At 50.7% G+C, this 26,756-nt stretch overlaps 1 protein-coding gene across 2 annotated transcripts in view; it reads right to left on the bottom strand.

Annotated features, from left to right (window-relative positions):
* NKAIN1 (sodium/potassium transporting ATPase interacting 1) overlaps nucleotides 1-24,755 on the bottom strand; it is a 46,630-nt gene extending 21,875 nt beyond the window's left edge. For both annotated transcript variants that reach the window (XM_061389894.1, XM_061389901.1), the window contains exon 1: nucleotides 24,609-24,755. In XM_061389894.1, the coding sequence (XP_061245878.1) occupies nucleotides 24,609-24,662 (54 nt within the window). In that variant the 5' untranslated portion in view covers nucleotides 24,663-24,755. The remainder of the gene's footprint in view (nucleotides 1-24,608) is intronic.
* Nucleotides 24,756-26,756: the final 2,001 nt, after the last annotated feature.

The raw sequence follows: 26,756 nt of genomic DNA, 5'->3' as shown, positions 1-26,756 counted from the left end.
CTTCCGTCCACCTCACCCTCACTTTTGTAGATGGTGCTCTGATCTGCTGAAGTTTTCTCACCCCTTCAGTGAAGGTTTCTTTCATTCTTTCTGGATGCTTTCCTGCAGCCCTTGTGCTATCACCTCAAGTGGGTGGCCTGCCTGCCTTCACAGCATCTCTGCAAATCTCCATGTCAAATGCGCTATCCCAGGGGTCCCTCAAAACGCTCCCTTGAAGCTGACCCAGTGCTCCCTCTGAGCCAGCCTGGCTGAGTCAGCCTTGAGAGTAGGCGGCCCTTGTCTGTAAGCAGAGGCACTCAGACCAACACGTTTCAGGGCCTCCTCCTGACCCTGCCTTTTCCCTCCTGGACTCTGCTATGAACCTACGACATCCTGTCTAACTCAGAAAATTATGAATGCTGAGACCTTGGGCAAATCATTTGACTGTTCGGGGCCTCAGTTTTTTCATCTGTAGAATGGGGCCTGAAGCCCCTACCCTACTTGCCTACCAGGTTAAGGAGTGGACTCAATGGGATAACTGACCCCTGGGAACCATCAAGCTCCCCTCCTCGCTGGGCAGAACTCCTGGGCTCACACTTTCTGTTCCAACTGGGTCAAGAGAAGCAGAACAATAAAGCCCCGGCTCCTCCTCCTTCCCACCTGAGCATCCCCAACAGCAGAACTGACCTCCAAGGAGCCTGGTGCAAGAGAAGAATCTCCTGGAAGTCTGTTTTATCTCAAAAGAATATGCACCTAATATTCTGCTCTGAAGCTTCCCAGGTGGTGCAGTGGAAAAGAACCCACCTGCCAATGCAGGAGACGCAAGAGATGCGGGTTCAATCCCTGGGTCAGGAAGACCCCCTGGAGTAAGAAATGGCAACCCACTCCAGTATTCTTGCCTGGGAAATTCCACAGACAGAGGAGCCTGGTGGGCTACAGTCCAGGGGGTTGCAAAGAGTCAGACATGACTGAGAAAATACAAACATACACACACACACACACACTCTCTCTCTACTCTGACATAGTAGAGTAGACTATGGTTCTCCTTCTACCATTTCCCCTCAGATCAGGATAGAATGGATCTTCTGTAGAAATACAGGTCTTTATCCTATGGTTCAGCTCCTCTCACCCTGACCCCTCACCAACCAGGCAGGTACAGGAACTGAAATCTGAGAAGTCAGCCAGACCAGGTACAAATCCTGCCTCCACCATTTGCCCACAGGCCACACAGCTAGTAAGCCTCTTACCATGGCTGAAATGGGGATAACTGATATTAGAGCCCATCTCATCTGAAATGGAGATAATTGATATCAGAGCCCACATCTATGGGTCAGGCCAGGATAAGCAAAGGGAATGAGTGAAGAGAAAGTGTCTACACCTGAGGTCAGAGATATAGAAGCTGGAATCACTGTAGGAAGGGTCTTGAGAAGATTGAGCTCTTTAGGTCATTACGAGACTTTTTCATTTTCTCTTTGTTCAACCAGTACATCTTCACCGAGTATCAGTACCAATACTAGATACTGGAGATCTAGTGGTGAGCAAAAGCAGAAACAGACACAGCCCTGGACTGAACCAAACACTCAACTGAACAGGAACAGAAGGTAACTTCCTCAACCGGGTAAAAGCCATCTATGAAAAACCCCACAGCTTGTATCATATTTAATGGTGAGAAACTGAGATCAGGGACAAGACAACGTGTCCACTCTCCTTCACTTCTATTCAACATTGTATTGGAAGGACTTCCCTGGTGGTCTCCAGGGGTTAAGAATCCACTTTCCAATGCAGGGGACGCAGGTTTGATTCTTGGTCAGGGAGCTAAGATCTCAGATGCCGTGGGGCACCTAAGCCTGCACTCCTCAAGTAGAGAAGCCCTGTCCACACGCAGCAACTCCTGAGCCCACACTCTCTAGAGCCCGTGCTCCACAACGAGAGAAGCCCGTGCACCACAATGAAGACCCAGTACAGCTCAAAACAAACAAACACAGAAATGTCTAAAGAGAAACACCCGAACCCCTCACATCATTGTATTTGAGATTGTAGCCAGGGCAGTTAGGCAAGAAAGAGAAAGCAAAGACACCTGGATTGGAAAAAAAAGAAGTAAAACTATCTCTGTTTCCAGATAATATGATTTTTTTTAATTGAATGAAAAAGCCTTAAAATTCTATAGTGCTTTACAATTTATAATAGTTTTACTGTAATGGAAAAGGATATGAAAAAGAATACATACATACATGTATAACTGAATCACTTTGCTTACACCAGAACCTAACACAGCATTGTAAATCAAATATACTTCAATTTTAAAAAAGGTTTCACAACCTATTTGCATATAATCCCATAGCCCTTTCCCCCCTACCCCTATATGTTTCCCCCACCCCTATATATTCCCCCCACCCTTATATATTTTCCCCCCACTCCTCTCCCTCCCCTCTCCCCCCCGCCCTATATATTTCCCCCCAACCCTATATATTTCCCCCACCCCTATATATTCCCCCCACCCCTATATATTTCCCCCCTCCCCCTATATATTCCCCCCACCCCTATATATTTCCCCCCTCCCCCTATATATTCCCCCCACCCCTATATATTTCCCCCACCCCTATATATTTCCCCCACCCCTATATTTCCCCCACCCTATATATTTCCCCCCACCGCTCTCCCTTCCCTCTCCCACTGTAGCCACTAGTTTGTTCGTGATATTTGTGAGGCAAATGACATGACGTTGTGCATAGAAAGCCCTAAAGAAGTCACACAGACACACACACAAAAGTTAGAGCTACTAAATCAGAGCACTGAAGTTGCAAGGTCCAAAATCAGTATGCAAAAACCAGCTTTATTTCTATATACTAGCAATGAACAATTCAAACTTGAAATAAGGAAACAATTTTATTTACAATAATATAGAAAATAATAAAGTACTTGGGATAAATTTAACCAAGGAGGTGCAAGACTCATACAGTGAACACTACAAAATATTACTAAAAGAAATTAAAGACCTAAATAAATGGGAAGACATCCAGTGTTCATAACCTGGAAGACTTAATATTGTTAAGATCACAATACTTCCAAATTGATCTACAGATTCAATGAATCTCTATCAAAATCCCAAAATTTGTATGGAAACCCAAGGGGCCCAAAACAGCCAAAACAATCTTGAAAAAGAACAAAGTTGGAAGACTTCTTGACTTCAAAACTGAACACACTACAGTAATCAAGACACAGTGGTAATGAGATAAGGTCAGAAATATAGATCAATGGAATAGAACCTAGAATCTGAAAATAAACTCATATATTTACAAAAAACTTTCAACAGGGTGCCAAGATGATTCAATGGAGAAAGTATTTATTCAATAGAGGATGCTGGCACAATTAGACATCCATATGCAGAAGAATGAAGTTGGACTCCTACCTCACACCATATATAAAACTTCATTCAAAATGAATCACAGACCTAAACATAAGGGCTAAAAATATACAGCTCTTACAAGGAACCACAGGACTCAATCTGAGTGAACTTAAAAGAGGCAACAGTTCCTAAATATGACACCAAAAGCACAAGCAGCCAAAGGAAAACTAGATAAATTAGACATCATCAGAATCCAAACCTTTTGAACATAAAAGCATACTATCAAGAAAGTGAAAAGTCAGCTCATGGAATAGGAGAAAATATTTGCAAATCATAGATGTGATAAGGGTCTAGAATCCAGAATATATAAAGAACTCTTGTTGCTATTTAGTCACTAAGTCAGGTCTGACTCTTTGCAACCCCATGGACTGTAGTCCGCCAGGCTCCTCTGTCCATGGCATTTCTCAGGCAAGAATACTGGAGTGTGTTGCCATTTCCTTTTCCAGGGAATCTACCTGACCTAGGGATCAAACCCATATCTCCTTCACTGGCAGGAACTGCCACAAGGGAAGACAAAGAACTCTTCCAAGCAACAATAGAACAATAAACAACCCAACTAAAAATGGGCAAAGGATTTGAATAGAAATTTTTCCAAAGAAGATACATAATTGGCCAGTAAGTACATGAAAAGATGCTCAACATCATTAGTCACCAGGGAAATCAAACCCACAATGAAGTACTACCTTATACCCACAGGAACAGTTACTCTAAATAAGCTGGTATAGTGAGGATGTGGAGAAACTGGAACCCTTATGCATTGCTGATGGGAATGTAAAATGGTACAGCCACTACGGGAAACAGTTTGAGAGCTCCTCAAAAAATTACACATAGTTATCACGGGGCTTCCCTGGTGGCTCAGATGTAAAGAATCTGCCTGGATGCAGGAGACTTGGGTTCAATCCCTGGATTGGGAAGATCCCCTGGAGGAGGGCATGGCACTGTTCTTCAGTATTCTTGCCTGGAGAATCCCCATGGACGGAGGAGCCTGCAGGCTATCGTCCACGGGCTTGCAGAGTTGGACACAACTGAGCAACTGAGCACACACACATCACATGGCCCAGCAATTCCATGCCGAGGTATATACCTCAGAATTTAACAGAGCTCAAACAAAACTTGTACAGGAATCTTCACAGCAGCCTTATTCATAGCAGCCAAAAAGGGAAAACAAACCAAACATTCATCAGTTGATTCGTGGATAAACAAAATGTGATACATCCATTCAATGGAATATTATTAAGCTACAGAAAGGAATGAAGGAATGACCTATGCCACAATATGAATGAACCCTAACATCATGCTAAGTGAAAGAAGCCAGTCCCAAAGGACCACACATCATATGATTCTATTATAACAAATGTCCAGAACAGGCAAACCCAGAGAGACAGAAAGTAGATTACTGGTAGCCAGGGGCCAGAGGGCAGGGGGAATGAGTTTGAGGTTTCTTTTTAGGGCAATGAAAAATGTTCTGGAATTAGATAATGGCCATGGTTACACAACTCTGTGAACATATTAAAAACCACTGAATTGTTAAATGGTGAATTTTATGGTATATGAATTATATCTCAATAAAATAAGGAGAAAAAAAAGTCCAGACATTTTTGCCCTTCTCATCCTGATGGAAATTACATTCAAGGGTGGGTAGGGGGAGGGAACCACACACACAGAGACACATGTGCACAAACGGAAATTATTATTGTGCTAATAATGGGAGAGGTGTCAAGAATGAGAGGTATGACAGAAGTGGTTGAGGAAGACTTTAGGGAGGAAGTGATCTGAAGGAAGAGGGGTTAGCAAGGACAGGAGAGGAGGAAAGACCGCTCAGGCCGAGGATCCTGCATGAGAGGAGCTTGGCAAGTAGAAGGGTCCAGAGAAGACCCCCATGTCTAGAGCAGGGGGAATGAGAGGGAGAAGGTAGACAGAAGGGCTGGGAGGCCCACTGTGGCTGGGGCGGGGGCACCGAGCCCTCTGAGTGCTCTTTGGGTAAAGGTTCACGGTGTGGGGGTGGAGAGCGATAAGCGCCTACTGCAGGGGTCAAGTGCTCCCAGTCAACATCTGGAATGAGTTGGGAGGTCATTTCTCCTGGCTGAGTCACTCTTCATGTGACCTGATGGAAAAAACCCCAATTCCCTGCCTTATTTAGTGGCCCCTCCTGTACTGATGCTCCCAAGGAGGAAACACTGATGAAAACCAGTCTCACTGCTATGGTAACAGCAACCACTTCTGACTTGCCATCCTGATGAGAGGCCAGGTGGGAAGTCTGCCTAGCAACTGTGGTGGGTGTTAGAAGTCCCTCTCCGGGGCTTCAGAATCCCCCTTCCAGCACTGTCCAGACCTTGGCTCAGGTCCCGGCTTCTCCTTCCAGTGGGGAATCACAGCCAGCTGCCAACATCTGGGCAGCTCTTCACAGCTCAGAAGATGGTGCAATGGATGCCACCACCCTGGAATGGGATTGTTAGCCCCCCTGGACAGATGAAGACACTGAGGCTCGGAGAGGTAAAGGGGGGCTCTGGCATCCTTCCTTCTGTGCTGCCTTCACTCTCCCATATGGTAAAGGTCTGCTCATCTGTGCAAGTCTCCTGCTCTGATTCATCTGTGGCACCTAGGAAAGAATGGAGTGTCACTCCCCCTTCCTGTCACCCTCTTCCTTTCTTGGTGATTTATCGGTTCCAGGGGACCTGCCCCCAGTGTTCTATTCTGGCCCAACAGAAGGCTAGAGGAAGGGATCATGTGAGGTCTGTGAGAGCCAGGGTGGTAAAAAAGGATTGTGAGAGACCCTGCACGGGAGGGCAGTACCCCTCCTGCCCCTCTGGGTGACACAGCTGAAGTATTTCCCTTTGAAATGCCTGGCTTTGAACTTCAACACTATACTAACATCGATGACTGGTACTTTGTGTGCACTTAACCCTGTGCCAGGGGCTTCCCTGGAGGCTCAGTGGTCAAGAGTCCACCTGCCAAGCAGGAGACATGAGTTCGATCCCTGGGTGGGAAGATTCCCTGGAGAAGGAAATAGCACCCCACCCCAGCATTCTTGCTTGGGAAATCCCATGGACAGAGAAGCCTGGCGGGCTATAGTCCATGGGGTTGCAGAGTCAGACACGACTGAGACTAAACAGCAGCTCTGCTCCAGGTTTTGCGGCAAGTGCTTTGTGCGCACTCTCTCGTTTAAATGAGGGACGGGGTTTTGAGGCAAGTGCTTTGTACGCACTCTCTCATTTAAATGAGGGACGGGCTATCATCCTTGTTCTATGGAGGGGAGCGTGGCCTGAGATCTCAGAGCTGGAGAGGGCACGAGCAGTGGCAAACCAGGTGGTTCTGGAGCCAGAGCCTGGCTCTTAACCAGATACCTGCCACCCCCAGGAGACCTTCTCATCCTTGTCCCTATCCCCCTTCCTGAGGGACTGGCTGGGAAGATGAAAAGGGAGGGCAGGGGAGCTGAGGAGTGGAGCTGCCGCCTGCAATCACTTCCTGGCTGCAGGCCAGAAGGCTGCTGGCGGACCTGTTGGAGGAAGGGGTGCGTGGTCTGCAAGGCAGCCAAGAGTGGAGGGAGAGGGAGGGGCCCTCCCAAGGATGGGCCCTGCCTCATCCCCAGGCCTGGTTCACAGGAGGAAAGAAAGGGAAGGCATGGTTCTTTTTTGTTTGGCTTCGCTGGGTCTTTGTTGCAGTGTGGGCTCTCTAGCTGAGACGGCTTAGTTAACCTCTTGGGCTTCCCTGGTGGTTCATATGGTAAAGAATCTGCATGCAATACAGGAGACCCTGGTTTGATCCCTGGGTTGGGAAGATCCCCTGGAGAAGGGAACGGCTACCCACTCCAGTATTCTGGCCTGGAGACTTCCATGGACTGTATAGTCCATGGGGTCTCAAAATGTCGGACATGACTGAGCGACTTTCACTAGTTACCCCTTGGTATGTGGGATCTTAGTTCCCCGACCAGGGATCAAATCCACACCCCCTGCATTGGGAGGTGGATTCTCAAGCACTGGCTCACCAAGGAAGTCCCAAGAAGTCATGGTTCTTAGGTGCCTACTATGTGCACATGCTGAGCAGCGCCCTTCACAGGTGGTATTTCATTCTATCCCCAGAATGACACAGAGGCCAACAGCTAATGCTTATGATTGCCAAGTATCTCAAATGCTCAGCATGCTTTGATTCACTTAATCCTCCACAGAAACACGCCAGTTCAACGCTCTGCACATGGGAAGACTGGAGCATGAAGGAGAAAAGTAACTTGCCCGAGGGCCCACAGCTCGTGAAGCTTTAATTCAGGTCCTCTGGCCCTAGGTGACCTGAGTAACAGACTTTGTATCCTGCTAGGGAAACTGTGTCCCCATGGTCCAGAAAGGGAGAGGGAGGCCCTTTCTTGAGGTCACCAGGTGTCAGAATGGGGTTTGCGCTCATCTCCTGGGAATGTCTATAGCATTTTGACTTTGCCCCTGTTCCCCACCAACTCCTGCCCAGAAACACCGAGCCCACGAGGACAGGTCTACCTACAGCCTTGTGCCCATGGCTGCCCAGAACTGAGCAGAGAGCAATCCGCTTCCACCCACCTGGAGAGCTTATTTCTATTCAGGGTTTTTTTTGGTCTGGAATCACACTCGTAATCACGATCCTTCCCAGCTCGCTTTCTGGAACAGTCCATGGTGAGCCTCAGTGACAGGCTCCCTGAATTTCATTGGGAAGGAGACAGAGATTAACATCCCCTCGGGCCCACTATCTCCTGGGCCTCTGTGGACTCACCTGTACAACGGGTTGGAGGGATGTTCTCTGGGAACTTTCCGGCTCCCGCAGTCCCAGATTCTCTGTCACGAGCTTCCCTTTCAGCAAACAGTCCTAACTGGGAGTTTTACAGCCATACCACCTCCTGGAGCCTCAGCGCGATTCGCCTTGGCTGTAATTACAGCAGCTAAAGCTGAGGGCCGAACAATTAATGCTTTTGAACTGCGGTGTTGGAGAGGACTCTTGAGAGTCCCTTGGACTGCAAGGAGATCCAACCAGGCCATCCTAAAGGAAATCGGTCCTGAATGTTCATTGGAAGGACTGATGTTGAAGCTGAAACTCCAATACTTTGGCCACCTGATGCAAAGAACTGACTCATTTGAAAAGACCCTGATGCTGGGAAAGATCGAAGGTGGGAGGAGAAGGGGACGACAGAGATGGTTGGATGGCATCACCGACTCAATAGACATGAGTTTGAGTAAACTCCGGGAATTGGTGCTGGACAGGGAGGTCTGGCGTGCTGCAGTCCATGGGGTCACAAAGAGTCAGACACAACTGAGTGACTGAACTGAACTGAACTGAACCACATTGTAAGCATTAAGGGCCAGGTGCTGCGCTGAGCGCCTTTCACGGATTCTCTTGCTGAATTTGCTGGGCAGCCCTAAGAGGCAGGATCCGATGATCTCCACTTTACAGATGAAGAAACTTGGCCCCGGAGAGGCTGAGCACCTTGCCTCCGCTCAAGTTCCCCAGGAGAGGCAGAAGCCGGTTGTCTCACTGTTTCCTCCCAAAGCTGGGAGGGCAAGAGTCCATTAGCATATGTCAAGGATTTGGCCACAGGCCTTTGGCCGCATCCCCACACCCTCCATCTCTCCCCCATCAGGCCCAGGAGCCAACCAGCCCCACCTGTCAACAGCTGACAAGCACGGTGTGATTCCCAGGCTGGACCCCAGCCAGCCTCTCCCTTCACGGGAGGATCCCTGTGTCCCTGGTGGCCTATCTCGGGGATGACAGCGAGTGGCAGCTTAGGGACAGCAGCCCACTCAGGTGGCTTCCGGGGCTGCTGACCAGCAGACAGGCAGTGACAGGCTGGAGCAGCTGGCATCGCCGGAGGCAGACAAGGCACCCGGGAGCCTCTGCCTGCACCCACCCCTGAGTCCAGAAGCTTTGCTAACATCTGGGGGCCTCCGGACACTGAGGCGAAAGTACCAACAGAGCACCGTGCGTCCAAATATTTAAGTTCCGAATCAAGCTGACAAACTTTTGAATAAAATATGGTCTGTCTTCCCCTCCAGACCCAGCAGTCTGGAAGGCCAGGCTGTGTGCTGAGATTTCTCAGATTCCTCAGGGCTCTGCGCTGTTAGACAGTAGGGTCTTCCTGGTCCCTTCTGTGCAGGAGCTTCATACACAGGTCTGGGGGCCTGGGACACATGTGCAGGCCAACACCCACACCTTCCCCGCCCCCCGACAGCGGTCCTTTGTCCCAGGGGTTCTGGAGCGCACACACCAGCTGTACAGGCTCCCTCTGGACGTGCCTTGGCAGGTCCTGAAAGTGGCCTTGGGGCTGACCTAACAGGGGACCCTGGGGTCTGCTGCGAGCAAGCCGGTAAGCCCTCACTGGAGCCACATTCCTGACAAAGTCTCAGGCCACATAGGTGCCTGGACTCTGGGTAGCCCCAGGAGATGGAGAGCTTAGGATTTAGCATCACGAAATCCAGGCAGACCTCAGCTCTGCTGCTTGCGTGCTGTGATTTGTGGCTGGTGAATTCCCCTTCTGGGTCCCCCTTTGCTCATCTGTAAAACAAGGACGACGACAGTTCCTGCCTGGTGGGGCTGTAGTCAGGAGTAAATGCAGTAAGTCTGTGAAAAGCTTTGTGCCTTGCTTGCAGACTGTTCAACTCCCCTGAAGGCTATCTCTGAGAAGCCCTCCCCTTAACACCTGGCTCCGTCACTGTCTTCTTTTTTGCAAAGCTCTGCCCACACGGCAATATGATCACTGACAGCACCTGAACCCACATGGGCCAAGACTTTGCCTCCCACACCACTGAATTCCCAGGATCTCGCACAGGGCCAGAACTAGAGTAGGCAAAGTAAGCTTTGTGATTATTCACCCGGGTTTTCCATCTGCTTACAGGGCTCACTCAAGCATCGCCACCACTGAGGGCCTTCTGAGGGCCAGACTCAGCGCCAGGCTCCGAGGACCAGATGGCTCAGGCTCCTCTCCAGACTCCACGGAGCTCAGAGTCTACAGAGAACGATTTCATGTGGAAATAGGAACAGATGACAACAGACTGATACCTGCCGTAATAGGGGCAAGGTGTTGCCAGAGTCCATAGGAAGACAGGTGCAGGAAGACAGGCTCCAAAGAGGAGATGATGAGTGAGCGGGCCTTAGGAGATGAAGAGGGGAAGGGCCCTCCAGAGACAGAAAGAGCAAATGCAAGGCACAGAGGTGTGAGGTGCAGCTGTGAGCTTCCCTCCACGTGGCCTGAGCTCAGGGGCGTGGAAGTGGTGTCGTGGGGCGGCCCACTGTCCCACTGGCTAGCCCACTGGTCCTCAATGTGAGATCAGCAGCAACAGAAGCACCTTGGAACTAGTTAGAAACGCAAATTCTCGGTCTCCACCTTGAACCTACTGAGTCAGAAACTTGAGGCAAGGTGCAGAAATCTGTATTTGAACAAGCCCTCTAGATGAGTCTGATGCACGCTAAAGTCTGAGACCCATCAGACGTCCCCCTGTAGGCAACAATGAGCCATGGAGAGGGGAGGAACAGAAGGAGGCAGGATCTGACTGTACTTCATGACGATCACTGGGCTGGTAAAAGGCCCACATCTGAAAGCTGGCCCCACGCTGGAGAAAAAAAAAAGGAATTTCCTGGCAGTCCAGTGGTTAAGATTCCACACTCCCAAAGCAGGGAGCATGGGTCCAAGCCCTGGTTGGGGAACTAAGATCCCACATGCCACACAAGGCTGTCAAAAACAAACAAAAGCTGGTCCAATGTGAACCCTCAGCTCTAGCAGGACAGAGCTGCAGCGTGTAGCAGAACCATCTATCTTCACATGTAAGGGAGGGGCTCCTGGAAAGTCAGAGACCCCTGGGGGACACAGAGCCTGCTGCCAGGGTGACCACCTGTCACTTGGAGAAAGAGGGCAGCACCCTGCAGAGGGTCAATGAAGGGGAATTGGTTATCATGGCAACCTCCCCTCAGGTGGGACAGGACAAAGGAAGAGGAAGTCTGTGGTCCCTAGGTATCCACCCCATCCCCAGGTGGGAGCATCACAGTCCTGGGTTCCTCCTCAGACCGCATGTAGCCCAGCATCTCCTTCTCTGTCCACCTGGGCCCCAAGTGGCAATCTCCTCCCCTCCCCATCATGAGGCCACACTGTCCTGCCACAGTCTAAGGGCTGGGGGGCTGTCTCCTTGGTTACAGCCCAGGCCCTTGTATCCATGGTGACCCTCTCTCAAGAGGCCCCAGATCCTCATCTGCTAGGCCAGCAATGTCCTTTGCCAAGGCTGGTTCTGGGAGCAGTGACCCAGATCAGGAGTAGGGCTCTTCCATTCTTTCTTCAGTTGGCACATGGTGAGAAAAAGAGGTATAAGATGATTCAACACATTACCTTCTGTAGGAGATGGACACAGAGGGTGCATTAAATAGCTTCCAAGGGCCAACTTGAAGATCAGGAGAAAGCAAACTGCACCCTCAAACCCAGTGAAGTACAAAGCACAGGAGGGTTCTAGAGTCCGAAAGGCCTGGGTTTGAGTCTTGGTGCAGTTATCTTGGGCAGCCTGTGTCACTTTTTGAGCCTCAGTTTCCTCACCTGTACACTGGAGATATTAGTATCTACCCTCTAGAGTCCCTGCAAGATTCATTAAGAAAATGCATCTGACTGAGAAGCATAGTGCCTGGCACCCCACTGCGTCTTATCTTCCTGTCCTCAGGTTCAGGAGGAGGAACGCTGGCTCCCTCTTTGCTGGTGGGACCCCTGCTGGTCAAGAGCCGTGGCTCTGGGCTCAGAAGCACTCCATAAACATCGACTGCTCGTGCTGTTAGTATTACTATTAATCAGCCGTCAATGAATGGTAAATTGCTTCCTCCAGGTAATTTACATTTCCTATTGTCACTGTAATCTTCATTCAATGCAATCTGATACAGGGATGTTTTCTAGAAAGCAGGAGCCATATTGTGCTTCTTAGTTTTCCTGCAGTGCCTGGCTCCGGTCCTGGCAGGGGCACCTAAGCAGCTCAGCATGGAAAGGTCTTGGAAATCACCTACTCTAACTCAGCGTGCAAGGCAGAACGCTCTCTTCCCTGGCTTTATCAAGCGCTTGGACGCCTCCAGGGATGAGGTCCTTATTCCCTGCTGAAGATGGACTAGGGCCTGGGACTCCATGGTGGCTGAGTTCCGTGGGGTGAGCAGGAGCTGAATGGGCAACTGCAGGAGTTGGGGTGATGGGAACTCCCGGGGCCACCCCTACGCCCTAGCAGCCCCCCTTCCTCTCCCACTGAGAGTTGATAATAGGAGTGGTTCTAATTATGCTCTAATTGCTTTCTTCCAGGCAGTTTTCTCTGGAGCCAAAGAGTTCAGAGTTCATGAATAAATGAAGAGGGAGGAAGCAGAAGGGATGTTTATCGATCCACAAATCTCCGTGTGCCAGTGTCTGCCCCACAAACGCTTGGGCATGCAGCTGTGTACAGCTGCATGTATACATGCATGCGTGCGTGCTAACTCACTTCGGTTGTGTCCGACTCTTTGCAACCCTATGGACTGTAGCCTGCCAGGTTTCTCTGTCCATGAGATTCTCCAGGCAAGAATACTGGAGTGGGTTGCCATGCCCTCCTCCAAGGGATCTTCCTGACCCAGGGATTGAACCCTATCTCCTTATATCTCCTGCATTGGCAGGTGGGTTCTTTACCCTAGCATCACCTGTGAAGCCCCTGTATACATACATACAAACACAGAAATATACAGACCACAGGCCCCAGATACCTCTCTCCAAAGGACTGGTGGGGGGTGGGGAGTGGTAAAAGGAAGGTAACAAGAAGTGTGCGAAACTGACTTTGGGTTCTAGTCCCAATTCTGCCATTGACTTGCACTGTCCTTGTGTTAAGTCACTTTAGTCGTGTCTGACTCTGTGCAGCCCTGTGGACTGTAGCCCGCCAAGCTCCTCTCTGTCCATGGGATTCTCCAGGCAAGAATACTGGAGTGAGTTGCCATGCTCTCCTCCAGGGAATCTTCCTGACCCAGGGACTGAACCTGGGTGTCTTACATCTCCTGCATTGGCAGGCGGGTTCTTTACCACTAACTTATGCAAATCCTAGTTTTCCCAGCTGGAGAGTATGGAGGGGAAGTGATGTGTCTTGATACCCTCCTCTCAGAAGACCCAGCCTTTAGGGCTTCAGTGGGTACCATCCAGCTAGACAGAACCGTGGGTGAGGGCACTGTCGCCCTCAGACTGCCCTCTCATTTGGATGCCTCCTTCCCTAAGAAGAACTGGCCAAGCAGCCAGGGCCTCCAGGGAGGTGGCAGGAGGAACTCACGCATGTCCATGCTGGCAGGATGCCTAGTAAAGATAAGTAGGGGCTCTGGACTTGAGCTTTTGGGGCCCTGGGCAAGGCACTTGAACTTCTTGAGTCTCAGTTGCTTTGTCTGCTAAACGGGAATGAGAGATTCTGTGTGATGAAGGTTCACCCAGAACATATAGTGAATGGTCTTAGCCAAATGCTTAGCATACAGAAAGCATCTGGTAAGTGGCAGTTATTATTGAGAATACTGTCAACACCATACAAGGTACAGATCGATGCCTTCATAACACATGAAGAAACTAAGGCACAGAGAGGTTAAACACCTTGCCCCAGACCACGCATTATATGACAGGATTTGAACCCAAGCCCACCTGACCCTGAAGCTCTGGGGTCCAGTGTCGCTTCTCTGCTGTGTTTGATCATTCTGGGCCCCAACAGTTGGCACATAGTCAGTACCAGCTCTTAGGGACATATGGATATTATGGCTGTATGGATATTATGGCATACAGTATCCATAATATGCTGAATGACAGAGAAAGGAGGTAAAAAAAAAGAGAGAGAGAGAGTATAACAATATGCTCTGTTTACAGTGACCAAGGTTGGGGCAGATTATTAAAGAACTAGACCAAGATTTCCTTCAAAGTCAAATAGAAGTGCTGGATCTGAGAGACCCCAGGACTCACCCGTGGCTGGGGCCAGGCCGGGTGGTGATCAAGGGGTTCTCGGTGTGTACTTTTAGAAGGAAATCTTTTCACCCTTTATGACTTCCACTAAGAGGCCAAAGTTAGCCATCCTGACTCTGGCATCAGCCAGACCCGGCTGTGTCACTGCCTTGCCGTGTGACACAGGGCAAGTAACTGCTCCTCTCTGAATCTCAGAGGCCTCCTCTAGGAGGTGAGGAGAAGAGTGGTCCAGCTCTGGGGATGTGGGATGACACAGGTGAGGCCACATGCTAGAGGCCAAGAGTGGGATCTGGTGTCAGCCTGCCAGGTTTGTATCCCGGCCTGACATAACTGCCTGTGGCCCTGGAGTCTGCTCCTGGAAAACGGGGCTCGCAACTGTCTACCACACGGGGTGCAGCGAGTGTGAATAGGCTACTCCAGGTAAAGCAGTCGTGACATTAGGCAGTGCTTTGAAACGCTCCGTAAATCTTCTCTATTGGACATTTTACACATGGCGAAACTGAGCCCTGGAGCGGGGCGAAGACCTCTCTGAAGTCATGGAGCCAGTGCACAGCAAAGCCAGGCCCGTGCGGGAGCCGGCTGTGTGCACGGCTCCTTGTCCAGCCTGTGTCCAGACTGGGGCTCGATAACCTCAGACCTTTCACAGCACCTGGGCCATCCTGCTCCAGCCTCGAGGACTCTGGGGCAGGGGGAGGGGAAGCTGACGCTCCTGCCTCCTGCCCTCCCAGGTGGCTCTGAGGCTAGCTCAAACCAGCGGGGTATGTCAGAGGGCAGGGAGCACCTGGCTGGCCCCTCCACTCCGGGCTGGCCGCCGAGACCTCGGAAACAATCCAGGGGTCCAGGACCAGAACACCATTTGTCAGCCCTGCATGGTGGTAGCGGGCTTGTCTCCATGGCAACAGTGCAGTGTGAAGGCATCCTGGCAGCATTAGGGAGCTCGCTGAGTAGTATAAACAGAGGCTGCAGTAGATTACACGCCTATTATGAGCAGTCTCGGGCTCTGAGCACTGGTAATTATGCCTAATTGTGCATTTAATTGTGTAATTGAAAACCCACGTCTCTGGTTCAGGCTGGGGCTGCAGAACCTAACACCCCCACCCCCAAAGAAAGAGGTGTAGAAGCCACCCCACCCTAATAATCCCAGGGCTGCCTCTCCATCGAGGGCTATGGGTAGCCGGAGTGAGCATGGAGTAAAGTACCTGCAGACTTCTACTCTTCCCCACTTCAGTGCCAGGAGCTCAGCCAGGCTCTGTGATTTGGGGTGGTGGGGGAGCAGGCTCAAGGTAAAGGGACATGGCGAAAGCACAAAAGTGCTCACAATTTTCATTATTCATAATATATACCATTTTGTACGATAGCCACTGTCCTCTCAGGACCTAGAATCAGCATCTCGTGCCTCCAAAGGACTCAGATCATCATTAGATCGGTACACATCCAAGTCATCCAACCTACATGTTAATCCTTAATCACTATGAGAGACAGGGAACTCACCACTCAATGGTCAGCCCACCAAGGCAGAGCCTCTGTAGTTTGAAAACCGCTGATAGAGTTCAACACCCTCTCCTCCATCCCCTGGTTTCATAGACTGGAGAGAAAGAGGCCCAGAGAGGGACAGGGCCAGCTCAAAGTTGCACAGCAAGTGAGTACCAGAATCCTGGGATTCTGCCTTGCAGCTGAGGGCATACTTTGTACCCTAAAGTGACCAAGAATCATGGTTCTGGGCAGCAGCAAGAATCATGCCCAGAACTTTGTAGATGCTTCATAAATATTTGCTGAATGCCACTCAGGGTAGGGTTAGTTGAAGCAATGTTTGCCCTCTTACCCGACAGTATTTTATCTTCCTGGGGTGAGGAAGTTCCCCTGAGGTGGGCCAGGAGTTAGTGATGGGTTAGAACCTCCTGCTCTGAGCCTCTGTAGCCTGAGACTTGATTTTACAACCAAATATGCCATGTGGGCATTTGGGATAGGGAATCTCATTCAAACAGACAGCAGAAGGAAGAGGTTCCCTGAGTTCTGGACAACCCAGGTGTCAAGCTCAGGCAGGTCTTCGGTGGCAGGAGTTCCCTCCTCCGCCCAGAGCCTGATCCTCCCATCAGTCACCACAGCCTGCAGCAAAGTGGGCTGATGTGGCAGCAGCTCTGATCTCCACCCAGGAAAGGACGGAACTCACGGATGAGTCAGAGCTGCAGAGGTCCTTTGAGATGAGGAGTCCAACCTTCTCCCTTTACAGCGGGGGACGCAGAGAGCCACGCTTCCTCTCTGATCTCCTGAGTGAATGCTGGCCTCTGTGCCCAGAGGTCTCTTTGCCTTATCTCAGGTCACCCTCACTGTAGTCCTAAGAGAATGTGCTATTATCATTCCCATTTTAGGCAAGAGAAGATCGAGGGACAGTAAGGCGGAAGGCCACACAGATTTAGCAGAACCTCTGCTTCAACTAGTTTAATAAAAGGACATGTCCATTTCCTATCCCATGATATTCAGGTTCATAGAATCTGCTGTTTCATTTCCAAGGCATTCCAGAGTGAACCCTGGGACTTCCCTGGTAGTCCCATGGTTAAGAATCCACCTTCCAATTCAGGGGACGCAAGTTCGATCCCTGGTAGGGAAATGAAGATCCCACATGCCATGGGGCCACTGAGCCCAAATGACTGCAAACTGCAGAGCCCACGCGCTCTGGAACTCGAGTACCACAACTAGAGAGAAGCCCATGCACCACAACGAAGACCTCGCATGCTGCAACCAAAACCTGACACAGCTAAAAACAAATAAATATATAAAAATTTATAAATAAAAAAATAAGAAAATTATAAATAAATTTACTTAAATAAATGTACTTTTAAAAAAGAGTGTGAACACTCTGTGGGCTCCTAGGCAGCCTATTTTATCTCCAGGAAGGACAATTCTTTGAGGCACATTACTAGTACCCTGATTTAGAGAAGTGCAGGTGGAACCTCACAGAGGTTAGGTGTCTTACCCAAGGTCACCCAGCTATAAAGAGACAAGAGATGGAACTCAACCCCCAGCCAGACGACATAGCTCAAGCTCTTCCCAGTTGAACTCCCTGCCTCTAGATGTACTAGCTGCTTTGAAAGGCAGGGGCCAGGAGACCAGGGTAAGCCATCAGAACGCACAGCCTCAGCAACTGCTCTTCCAAAACCCCGGTACTTGGCTGGCACAAGTCCCAGGGAGGCGTGCTTTGCTGCCTGAGGCTCTCCCTCGGTCTCTGAATCACCATCCTTCTCCCTCTCCAGGACCAGCAGGGAGACCAAGAGCATAAGACTGGGGTCCCCCAGACCAAAGCCATCTCCACCCGCTGTGGCCAGGAGCCGGCCTTTAAAAACACACCTCTGCACTTCCCCGGCAGTACAGTGAATAAGAGTCCACCTGCCAATCCGGGGATACGGGTTTGATCCCTGGTCTGGGAAGATTCCACATGTTGTGGAGCAGCTAAGCCCATGCGCCACCACGACCAAGTCCGCGTGCCTACTGCCTGTGTTCCACAAGAGAATCCACCTCAATTAGAAGCCCATGTGCTGCAACAAAGAGCAGCCCCCTGCTCCCCCCAACTAGAGAAAGCCTGTGCAAAGCCACGAAGACCTAGTGCAACCAAAAATAATTTTAAAAAACTCCACATCTCTGGTCTCAGCCTGCTTCCCATCACTCACTACTCCCTGAAACTAGAGGAGAAAAGAGACTTCAACCATCAGAGCTGACCATCTCTACTTGGTCCAGATTTTGCAACTATTCTCAGATCCTTTCCCCTTGATCATTTATGTGATGCCTAGACTGTATCTTCTGTTTCCTTGGCAACCAGTCATTTCATTCTTCTGACTTCAGTATGCCCATCAGTAAATGGGTATAAAGACCGTCCCTATCTCTTCGAGTTGTAATGAGGGCTGATAAGTCTTCAATACAGGTTAATTTCTTGGGTAATTTGTTCTTAACCTGTGTCACAAATTCTCTTAAACCTAACACAGGCCTTGCGGTGAGTAGAAGTGGGGATGCTGGATGGGGTTGCAGTTGAATAAGCAGCTCAGAAGGTCTGGCATCTAGTCATCTAGTAACAATTCTTTACGGATGAAGGAAGATTTAGATTATTCCATCAGCTTCCACATCCTGCATCTCCCAAATCCTACAGAGGGCACAACAGGGCATGCAAGGTAGAAGGTGTGGAGTTCTAGATCTGATGTGTGAATCCTCTTCTGTCCCCAGTATACAGGTGGCCGTGGATAAGCCAGATAGTAACAAGGGACAAGGTATGTAAAATGCTTAGTGTAGTGCCTGGCTCACAGCACACACCAAATAAAAAGGAAATCGTTCTTATTATTTTTTCTGGCAGAACCACACATTTTCCATATAAAGAAACTAAGACTTGGAAAGTTAATGGGTATGAATCTGATCACTAAAATCTCTAATCCAGGCAGAGATGGGAGCTGAAGTGACTTATCCGAACCTCAAGGCCACAGGGAGCACTTGCCTGGGCCAGTGCTGTCGGATCATCAGCTCAGGGAACACCCTCAAACTGCCATGGGGTACCATGGTTATTCTGATTACTTTATAGCAGAGGCTCAGAGAAGGTAAGAGACTTTCTGGAAGTCACAAAGCAAGGCAGCAATGTCTGCCTGATCCCGGAGGTACTGGTCTTTCACCCCTCTATGCCAGATCTCAGCTGCTGCTGCTGCTGCTGCTAAGTCGCTTCAGTCGTGTCCGACTCTGTGCGACCCCATAGACGGCAGCCCACCAGGCCCTGCCGTCCCTGGGATTCTCCAGGCAAGAACACTGGAGTGGGTTGCCATTTCCTCCTCCAGTGCATGAAAGTGAAAAGTGAAAGTGAAGTCGCTCAGTCGTGTCTGACTCTTAGTGACCCCATGGACTGCAGCCTACCAGGCTCCTCCATCCATGGGATTTTCCAGGCAAGAGTACTGGAGGCCAGATCTCAGAGTGGCTGCCATTTATGGGGTACTTATGTCAAATTCGCCCAGGCACCCACCCCTGCAAAGGAGCAGAACCAGGGTCATATGTTGCCCCCTGCCCCAATCCAGGGTCTTGAGGGCTGTTTGGCCTTAGTCTGTCCATCTGCAAAAGGGACTTGATTACCTGAGCCCCTATGTTGTCCAAAGGGGTATAGGGAACAAAGAGGGCCAGTGCTCTGACTCTGAAGCTGGCCCCTCCCCAGGAAGCCCTGAGCATGCAGATGCAGCTGCTTCTGAGCACAGGCCCCTGCAGAACCCCGCTCCCTCAGGTCTTCACCATCACTGCTGCTAATAACGACATCAATCAGGTTGACCACGTTTCACACCATTACTCGCAGCTCAGCAGGAAGCAACATATTTCCCCCCCTCATCCACTACCTTCCAGAAAGCAAAGAGCTTTCCAGAAGGGAAAAGAATAAAATCGGTGGGTTTTTTTTTTTTTTTTTTTGAGTACCTACTATGTACACGGCAGCTGGCCAAGCCCTTTTTCCAACTCTGAAGGGTAAGGATAACTCTTTCTCTTGGACAGAGAAAGACACCGCGGCCCAGAGGAACGAATGCATGTGCCCAAGGTCACCCGGAGCAGGGACAAGAACAACCATGGCAATGATGTATTACTGACCGCTCACGGCTCACGGAGCCCGGCAGGTGCGTGATCCTACTGAAATAGTACCATTTCAGTTTTCAGATAAGGGAACTGAGGCTTGACACAGTGAAGAGATCCGAGGCCACAGGCTGTTGAAGCATGAGCAGCAGAGTGACACAGGGCAGAGAGGGTGGCTCTCTGCTCAGGCCAAAGAGCGCGTGAATCTTGGTTCCGTCACTGACTAGCTTAGACCTCTCTGAGCCTCGGTTTCCTCATCAGAAAAAGGGGCTAATAAAAACCTCTATCACATTTTGTAGGGTAACAATAAGAAGGATAAAAGCTGTAAAATAGCTTACGTTTATCGATCGTTGAACACACACTAGGCACTCTGCCAAGTACGTGACATATGTAAGCTCATTGGGTTAAATGAGGTAATGCATATAAAGTGCTTAGCACAGGAGTCCAGAAAATGACGATGGTGAAGAAATTGATGATGATTCCCTTGTGTAAATCTCCTTGGCTCATCCTCTTACTGGAAGAATAGCATAGCCTGCAAGGTTTCAGGAAGGAGGTGAACCAGGAAAGAAGGGCAGGGGAGGTAAATGGGAAACACACAAAAATTAGGAATAACATTAATAATGTCAAGATGATACACCAGGAAAGGAGAAAGCAAGGGACCCAAGATATTCCACATAGTGGAACCAGACTGAGACACATGGAAACCTCCAGGCCAGTCTAGACATCCTCCCAGTGTGCCAGATGGGCAGAACTAGCAGGACCCTAGAGATACAGACCAGTGGTTCTTCCCATTTTAAGATGAGGAAAAGCCAAGGCTTGCAGTAGGGAAAAGACTTGCCCAGGTTCACCGGATGTCAGTGAGGAAGGCTTGAATCCAGGCCTCCAGACTCTTAGCTTCGTGTCCAATTTCGTGCTGCTTCCCACAAAGGAAGAGTGCAGGATGGCCCTTGGATATGTCTGGGTCACAATTCCGGGGAAGCATCTCAGGATACACATCATTAAGATAATAACAATACAGACTTCCCTGGTGTCCAGTGGTTAAGAATCTGCCTGCTGACGCAGGGGACACGGGTCCAATCCCTGGTCCAGGAAGACCCCACCTGCTGTGGAGCAGCTAAGCCTATGGGCCACAACTACTGAAGCCTGCGTGCTTTAGAGCCTGTGCTCTGCAGCAAGAGACGCCGCTGCAGTAAGAAACCCATGCACCGCAACTAGAGAGCACGCCCCATTCTCCGCAACTAGAGAAAGTCCGAGTGCAGCAACAGGCCCAGTGCAGTGAAAAAAATTAATTAAAAAAATTTTTCTAAAAAGATAACAACAACAAAAAGTTAAGTTAAAAAAAAAAAAAAGTTACAGTTTACTGAATGCTTACTCTGTGCCTGGCACAGTGCAAGCTATATGCATTTAACCCTCACAACACCTCTAAGGATTGGGCACTCTTTTCTTTTTTAAAAAATATTTTTTTATTTTGGGCTGCACAGGGTCTTTGTTGCTGCTCGAGCTTTCTCTAGTTGCAGAGGGCGGCGGCTACTCTCTAGTTGAGGTGCACAGGCTTCTCATTGCGGTGGCTTCTCAGTTTCCGCAGGTCCCAGGGTGCAGGAGCCTCAGGAGTTGCAGCACGTAGGCTCAGTAGGCATAGGCTCCAGAGCACAGGCTTACTTGCCTTGCAGCACGGGGGACCTTCCCGGACCAAGGATCAAACAGGTGTTCTGCATTGCAAGGCAGATTTTTAATCACTGGACACCCAGGGAAGTCCCCCGGGAACTGTTTCTATCATCTCCATTTAACAGATGACAAAATGTGACTCAGAGAGGCCAAACAACTTGCTTATGATCACACAGCTAGGAAGTGACAGAGCCAGGACTCAATCCCATGTCTGTCCTGTCAAACTCCAGAGGCTTGTCCCCTGTACTTGTCTACCTGAACAGTTCAGCCCTCACCCGCTTCTTCCACCTCTAGTGCACCCTCACATCCTACTCCCTCACCCAAAGCAAGTCTAACCCAACTCCAGAAGTGTTTAGAACTGGGCTGTTTTATTGTAATCATCAAACCCCACATGAGAAAGAAAAATGATACAGTTCTTCTGCAAAAGTTTTTAGCTGAGAAACATTTAGCAGCCTCTTCCTTCTCTGCCCCTTTTCACTGGATGAGAAAACAGGCTCCCTTCTCCCTGGGATGGTCAGGTTGGTGAATTCTACCATCCAGGAGCACATTAACGAGACTTCGAGGCAGCAGAGGCTCCTGGGGATTAGCGACAGCTGAAGGGACCCACTCTGCAATCGGCCCAGACAGAGCAACAGACCCAAGAGACCAATTTCCAAGTCCCTCCTTGGAGCACCTCCCCAGATTATCTCATGGAATGCTCACAAGCTACCCAAAGGCATCCAGCTAAGACTCAGAAGAATCAGAATCCCACCCAGGTCTTGTCGGATTCCAGAGCCGCTTATGCTGGGGAGCCCTCCAAGTGGAAAGGTGGGTTTAGCTGAGCTAGGGAGAGCTACGGAGGCAGGTAAGAGAGAAGCAGGGAGACTGCCTCGCCACCTTCATTTATCTACAGAGAAGTAAGCACCCCTCATCACAGCCAGAACTACTTATTTTCCAGTAAAGAAGGCAAGGGAGGATGCTGGTCAGCTGCCTGGCTTCATAGCCCCTAACTAGAGAACTCAGGACCAGTAAATTCATAGGATCGTTATGAGAATTAAATGAGTTAATACATGGAAGAGTGCTTACAAGGGCACCTAGCACCTAGTAACTGTTCCCTAAAGCTAAGGACTGTTATTATCATCAACAGAGAATACGGTGGGTCAAACTGTTAATACTGCTTATCTCTGGAGTATGGGACTGGGCATAGAAGGAAACGTCTTTATCTTCTGCTCTATTTGGTTATTTATTGATTTAATCATTTTATAAAATGTGTATGTTACTTTTCTTTCTTTTTCTTTTTTATTTGCAGCAAGTGGATCTTAAGTTGCAGTAAGCAGACTCTTAGATGCTGCATGTGGGATCTAGATCCCTAACCGGGGCTTGAACCTGGGCCCCCGACATTGGGAGCGAGGAGTCTTAGCCAGCGGACCACCAAGATGTCCCTGTATATTACTTCTCTAATAAGAAAAAGTCCTAGTTTAAAATTTTAAAATAAACTCAGAAAGAAAATTCCTTGGAAAGTTTCAGCACTTTTTGGAATTTTATGTTCTTGAAAGGAGATAAAGAAGGGTGTTTCTACCGGGAGCCAGGAGTTGCCAAATAACTGATTCACTCATTTACTTTACAAATATTAATGGAGTGCCAGGCACTGTTCCAGCTGCTGGGGATTTAGCACGAACAAAACAGATAATCTCTGCTCTTCTGGAGTTTCCATTCTACCTGATCTTAATTAATCCCCCCTGCCAACCTCAAGGATGAGCAATTCACAGAGAGGCTGACCAAGATGTCACTTGCCCTGCAGCCCACAGCTGGGAGCAGGGCTCCAATCTTCAGGGCCCAGCTGTTTGGGCCGCTGTCCAAGAGGGCAGGTCTGTGGATGGAGTGTTCGGGGCTGGGGTCCCCAAGAGGAAAGAAGAAAGATGAATGGGGTGTGTGTATCCACACTCAAAGCTTCCTTCTGCTTTACTGTATGTACACACCAGTGGTGGAGGAAGGGCAATGGATGCAGGCAAAAGTGGAACCCAGACCAGACCTCTTTACTGGTTAGATCTCAGCTCTAGCATAGGCAGGAGATCCTGGCCTCTCCTTAATCACTTTCCCAAACTCACTTGCCAGAGTCTGTATTGAGGGGCAGAGCTGGTCCCCTTCAGCCCCCAAATTCACTCCCCTCGCTTCCCTGAGACAAGAACCTGATTTCCCTGAGCTGAGATTATGTACAGTGTCCCCAGGTACTCCCACCCTCCCTGGGCACCCAAGTATCTCCACTCCCATCCTTGCCAGCCCTATCTCACCCACTCCACCCCCCCACACCCCGCCCCTCTGGTGGAAAGACTGACAATGCCTATCGCTAGGGTGGTCACAGCCAAAGCAGGGAGGGCAGTCCCGCAGCTGGTTGATCAGCTGGCCCAGGACCTAGTAGCTCCTTGTGACCCTCTCCAGGGAGGGGCTCTTAGGCCTGCCCAGTCAGGAGGGTGGAGGCAGGCAGGAAGAGCACAAAAGAGTGAACGGTTCTTGGAGTCTAAGAGCCCCCCACACACAGATGAACATGGACCAGAAATGGTCAGAGATCTAGACACATACCAAGGAGAAACGCGGAGAGAGACACACACAGGAGCAGAGAGTTTGTGAGAAACGCTCAGTGGGGCGGAGACCAGAGGCAGAGACCCACGCAAACGAGTGATCTAGAGGAAAACACACGGCAGGAACCTCAAGGGATCCACACACCCGCCTCGGACACACCCCCAAGCCCCGGAGAACCACACTCCCACAGCGCATCTCCCCAACAGGAGGCCACTCGTCCAGTGCGGGCCAGTCTCGTGGAGCCCCAGGCGCCGGGCGGGCCGGGGACTCGCGCACAGGACGCACTCGGGGACCGGGGAGCGCCGGGCGAGAGGCGCACACAAAGAGACAGCCGGGCCAGCAGGAGCAGGCTCCGCCCGTCCTCTCCGTGACTCCAGACCACCCCCAACCCCGGCGCTCGCCCCAGACCCACACCCAGACCCACACCCCACCCGCTCGCCCCGGGACCCCGCCCCGCCGCGCCCTACCCTACCCGGCCCGGCCGCCCGGGCGCGCGGCGCTCACCAGCTGCAGGCAGCAGAAGGCGACCAGCGTGCAGCGCCCGCTGCACTTGCCCATGGCTCCGGGGGTCGCGCGCGCCGACCGCCGCGGCGCCCCTCTAGTTCGGCGGCCGCCGCCTCCTCCGTGCGGCGCGGGCTCCGCGTCCTCCGCGCTGGGCGCCCCGGGCGGCGGGGCCGGGCGCCTTAGGGCCGGGCCCGGGAGCGCCGGGTCCTCAGGGCTGGGGCCGGCCGCTCGCGCTCGGAGTCCATGGTCCGTCCGCCCGCGCGCCGGCTCTGCCGCGCCTCCTTTGTCTGGACGCCCCGCTGCCGGGCGCGCCTCCCGCCCCGGGGCGGTTGGAGGGGAGTGAGGAGAGGGAAGCGCAGGCACCGAGCGCGGCGCAGCGCAGAGCAGCACTGCCCAGCTGGGGCAGCCGCCCGGGTGCTCCGCGGCCGCGGTTTCCCGGCCCCACCACGTGGCTCGGCTGCCGCGGCTGCCGAGAGGGAGGGCAGGACAGAGAGAGAGAAGGGAGAGAAGAGGAGGGGAGGGGAGAGGAGGGGAGGAGAGAGGTGGGGCGGGGCGGCCAAGGAAGCGGAGGGGTGGGGAGAAGGGGTAGGGAAACCGAGAGCAGAGCCGAAGAGGCAGGGAATGAAGTGAGCAGAGGGCAAGCTTGGGTCAAACCCAGACTTCGCAGCTCGCTCGCTGTGTGACCTTGGGCAAATCACGTCACCTCTCTGGGCCTCCGTTTTCTTAACAAAATAGGAGCAATAATGATTGCTGTCGTGTTGCCACAAAGATGAAATGCAGTTATGTGAATCAAGCGCTTAGTTCTGTGCCTGGTCTCCCGAGAGTGTGGAGCATGCCTCTGTCCACCTTGTCTCCAGGGCCTGGCGGCTCCAATCTCGGCCTCTATTTCCTTCTACTCCACTTCCTATATCTGCTACCCATCCCAGCCTTCCTCCAGAGTTCTTCCTTCTCTCATTTCCTCTACTGACATTTACTGAGCCCGACCTGACTGCATACACACCCCTGGGGCCCCTATGATCCAGAAATGAGCCCTGCAGCGCTGTTTCGGGACCCACTGAGCTTCCCAGGCTAGGGAACAGGCAGGCTCCCAGGGGCATGAGCACAGAGTTGCCTGATGGCAGAGGTCTGCCCAGGGGGCTGTAGTCCACGTATCCCAGGCAGCAATGGGGAGGGAGTGAAGGACTTGTCAGTGGAAACTGCCTTCTCCAAGACAGCCCCCCTTGAAAAGCACTCAAACTCTCAAACACATCCCCAATCCATTTACTCATTCCAGCACCACTCCTAACTTCTTACAGTCGTCTTGAGGACTAGCATCACTCAAGTGGGTATCTCTGCATTATCCTCGGGGGCTTCTCTATCCCATCTGACCTGTCATTATATTCTATGAACTTACCTTCCAGCTCATATCTATGGAATACCTACTAGGTACCAGGATCTCCACTGGGGGATAAGGGGATGAACCGACCTCTGCATTCACTGAGAGAATAGTCTAGAGACAGATTGTCATCAAAACCAGAAAACATACAAATACATAATGACAAATTCTGGTAAGTGCCTTAAAAGATAAGGAAGAGTAAAAGAATAAGGAGGCTGTAATTCACGTTTGGAGACCAGGAAAGCCTCCTTTAGGACATGGCATTGATACCCAGATTTAGAAGGAAAGGTCAAGGTGAAGAATAGTGTTCTGGAAAAAGAAACAATGTGTTTTTTTTTTTTTTAATTTGTGTATTTTTGGCTGCATCAGGTATTAGTTGGGGCACTGCAGGCTTAGTTGCCTGAGTGGCATGTGGGAGCAATCCCCTTCCTTGCAAGGCAGATTCTTAACTATGAGACCACCAGGAAAGTCCCCAAGAATGAATGTTTCTTATTCTTTCACCCTTTCTCCAGTCTCACGAGCACTCTGGACACAGAAGACACAATGACATAGACCTTAGAAGACCTATGCTTCTGGACCCAAGCAGCCTGGCTTCCAGTTGCAGCTGTGCCACTTTTGTGCAGCTTACAGAGTGAAGGACAGGGAAGCCTGGCATGCTGCAGCCCACGGGGCTGCCAAGAGCTGGACACGACTGAGCGACTGAACAACAACACACAGTGAGCACTCAAATGCATAAGTTCTCATATGACTGGTGAGATAATCTGTGGAGTCCA

This window comes from Bos javanicus, chromosome 2 (assembly GCF_032452875.1).
Source record: "Bos javanicus breed banteng chromosome 2, ARS-OSU_banteng_1.0, whole genome shotgun sequence".
Lineage (NCBI taxonomy): Eukaryota > Metazoa > Chordata > Mammalia > Artiodactyla > Bovidae > Bos > Bos javanicus.
This window is presented reverse-complemented; position numbering and strand designations above follow the sequence as displayed.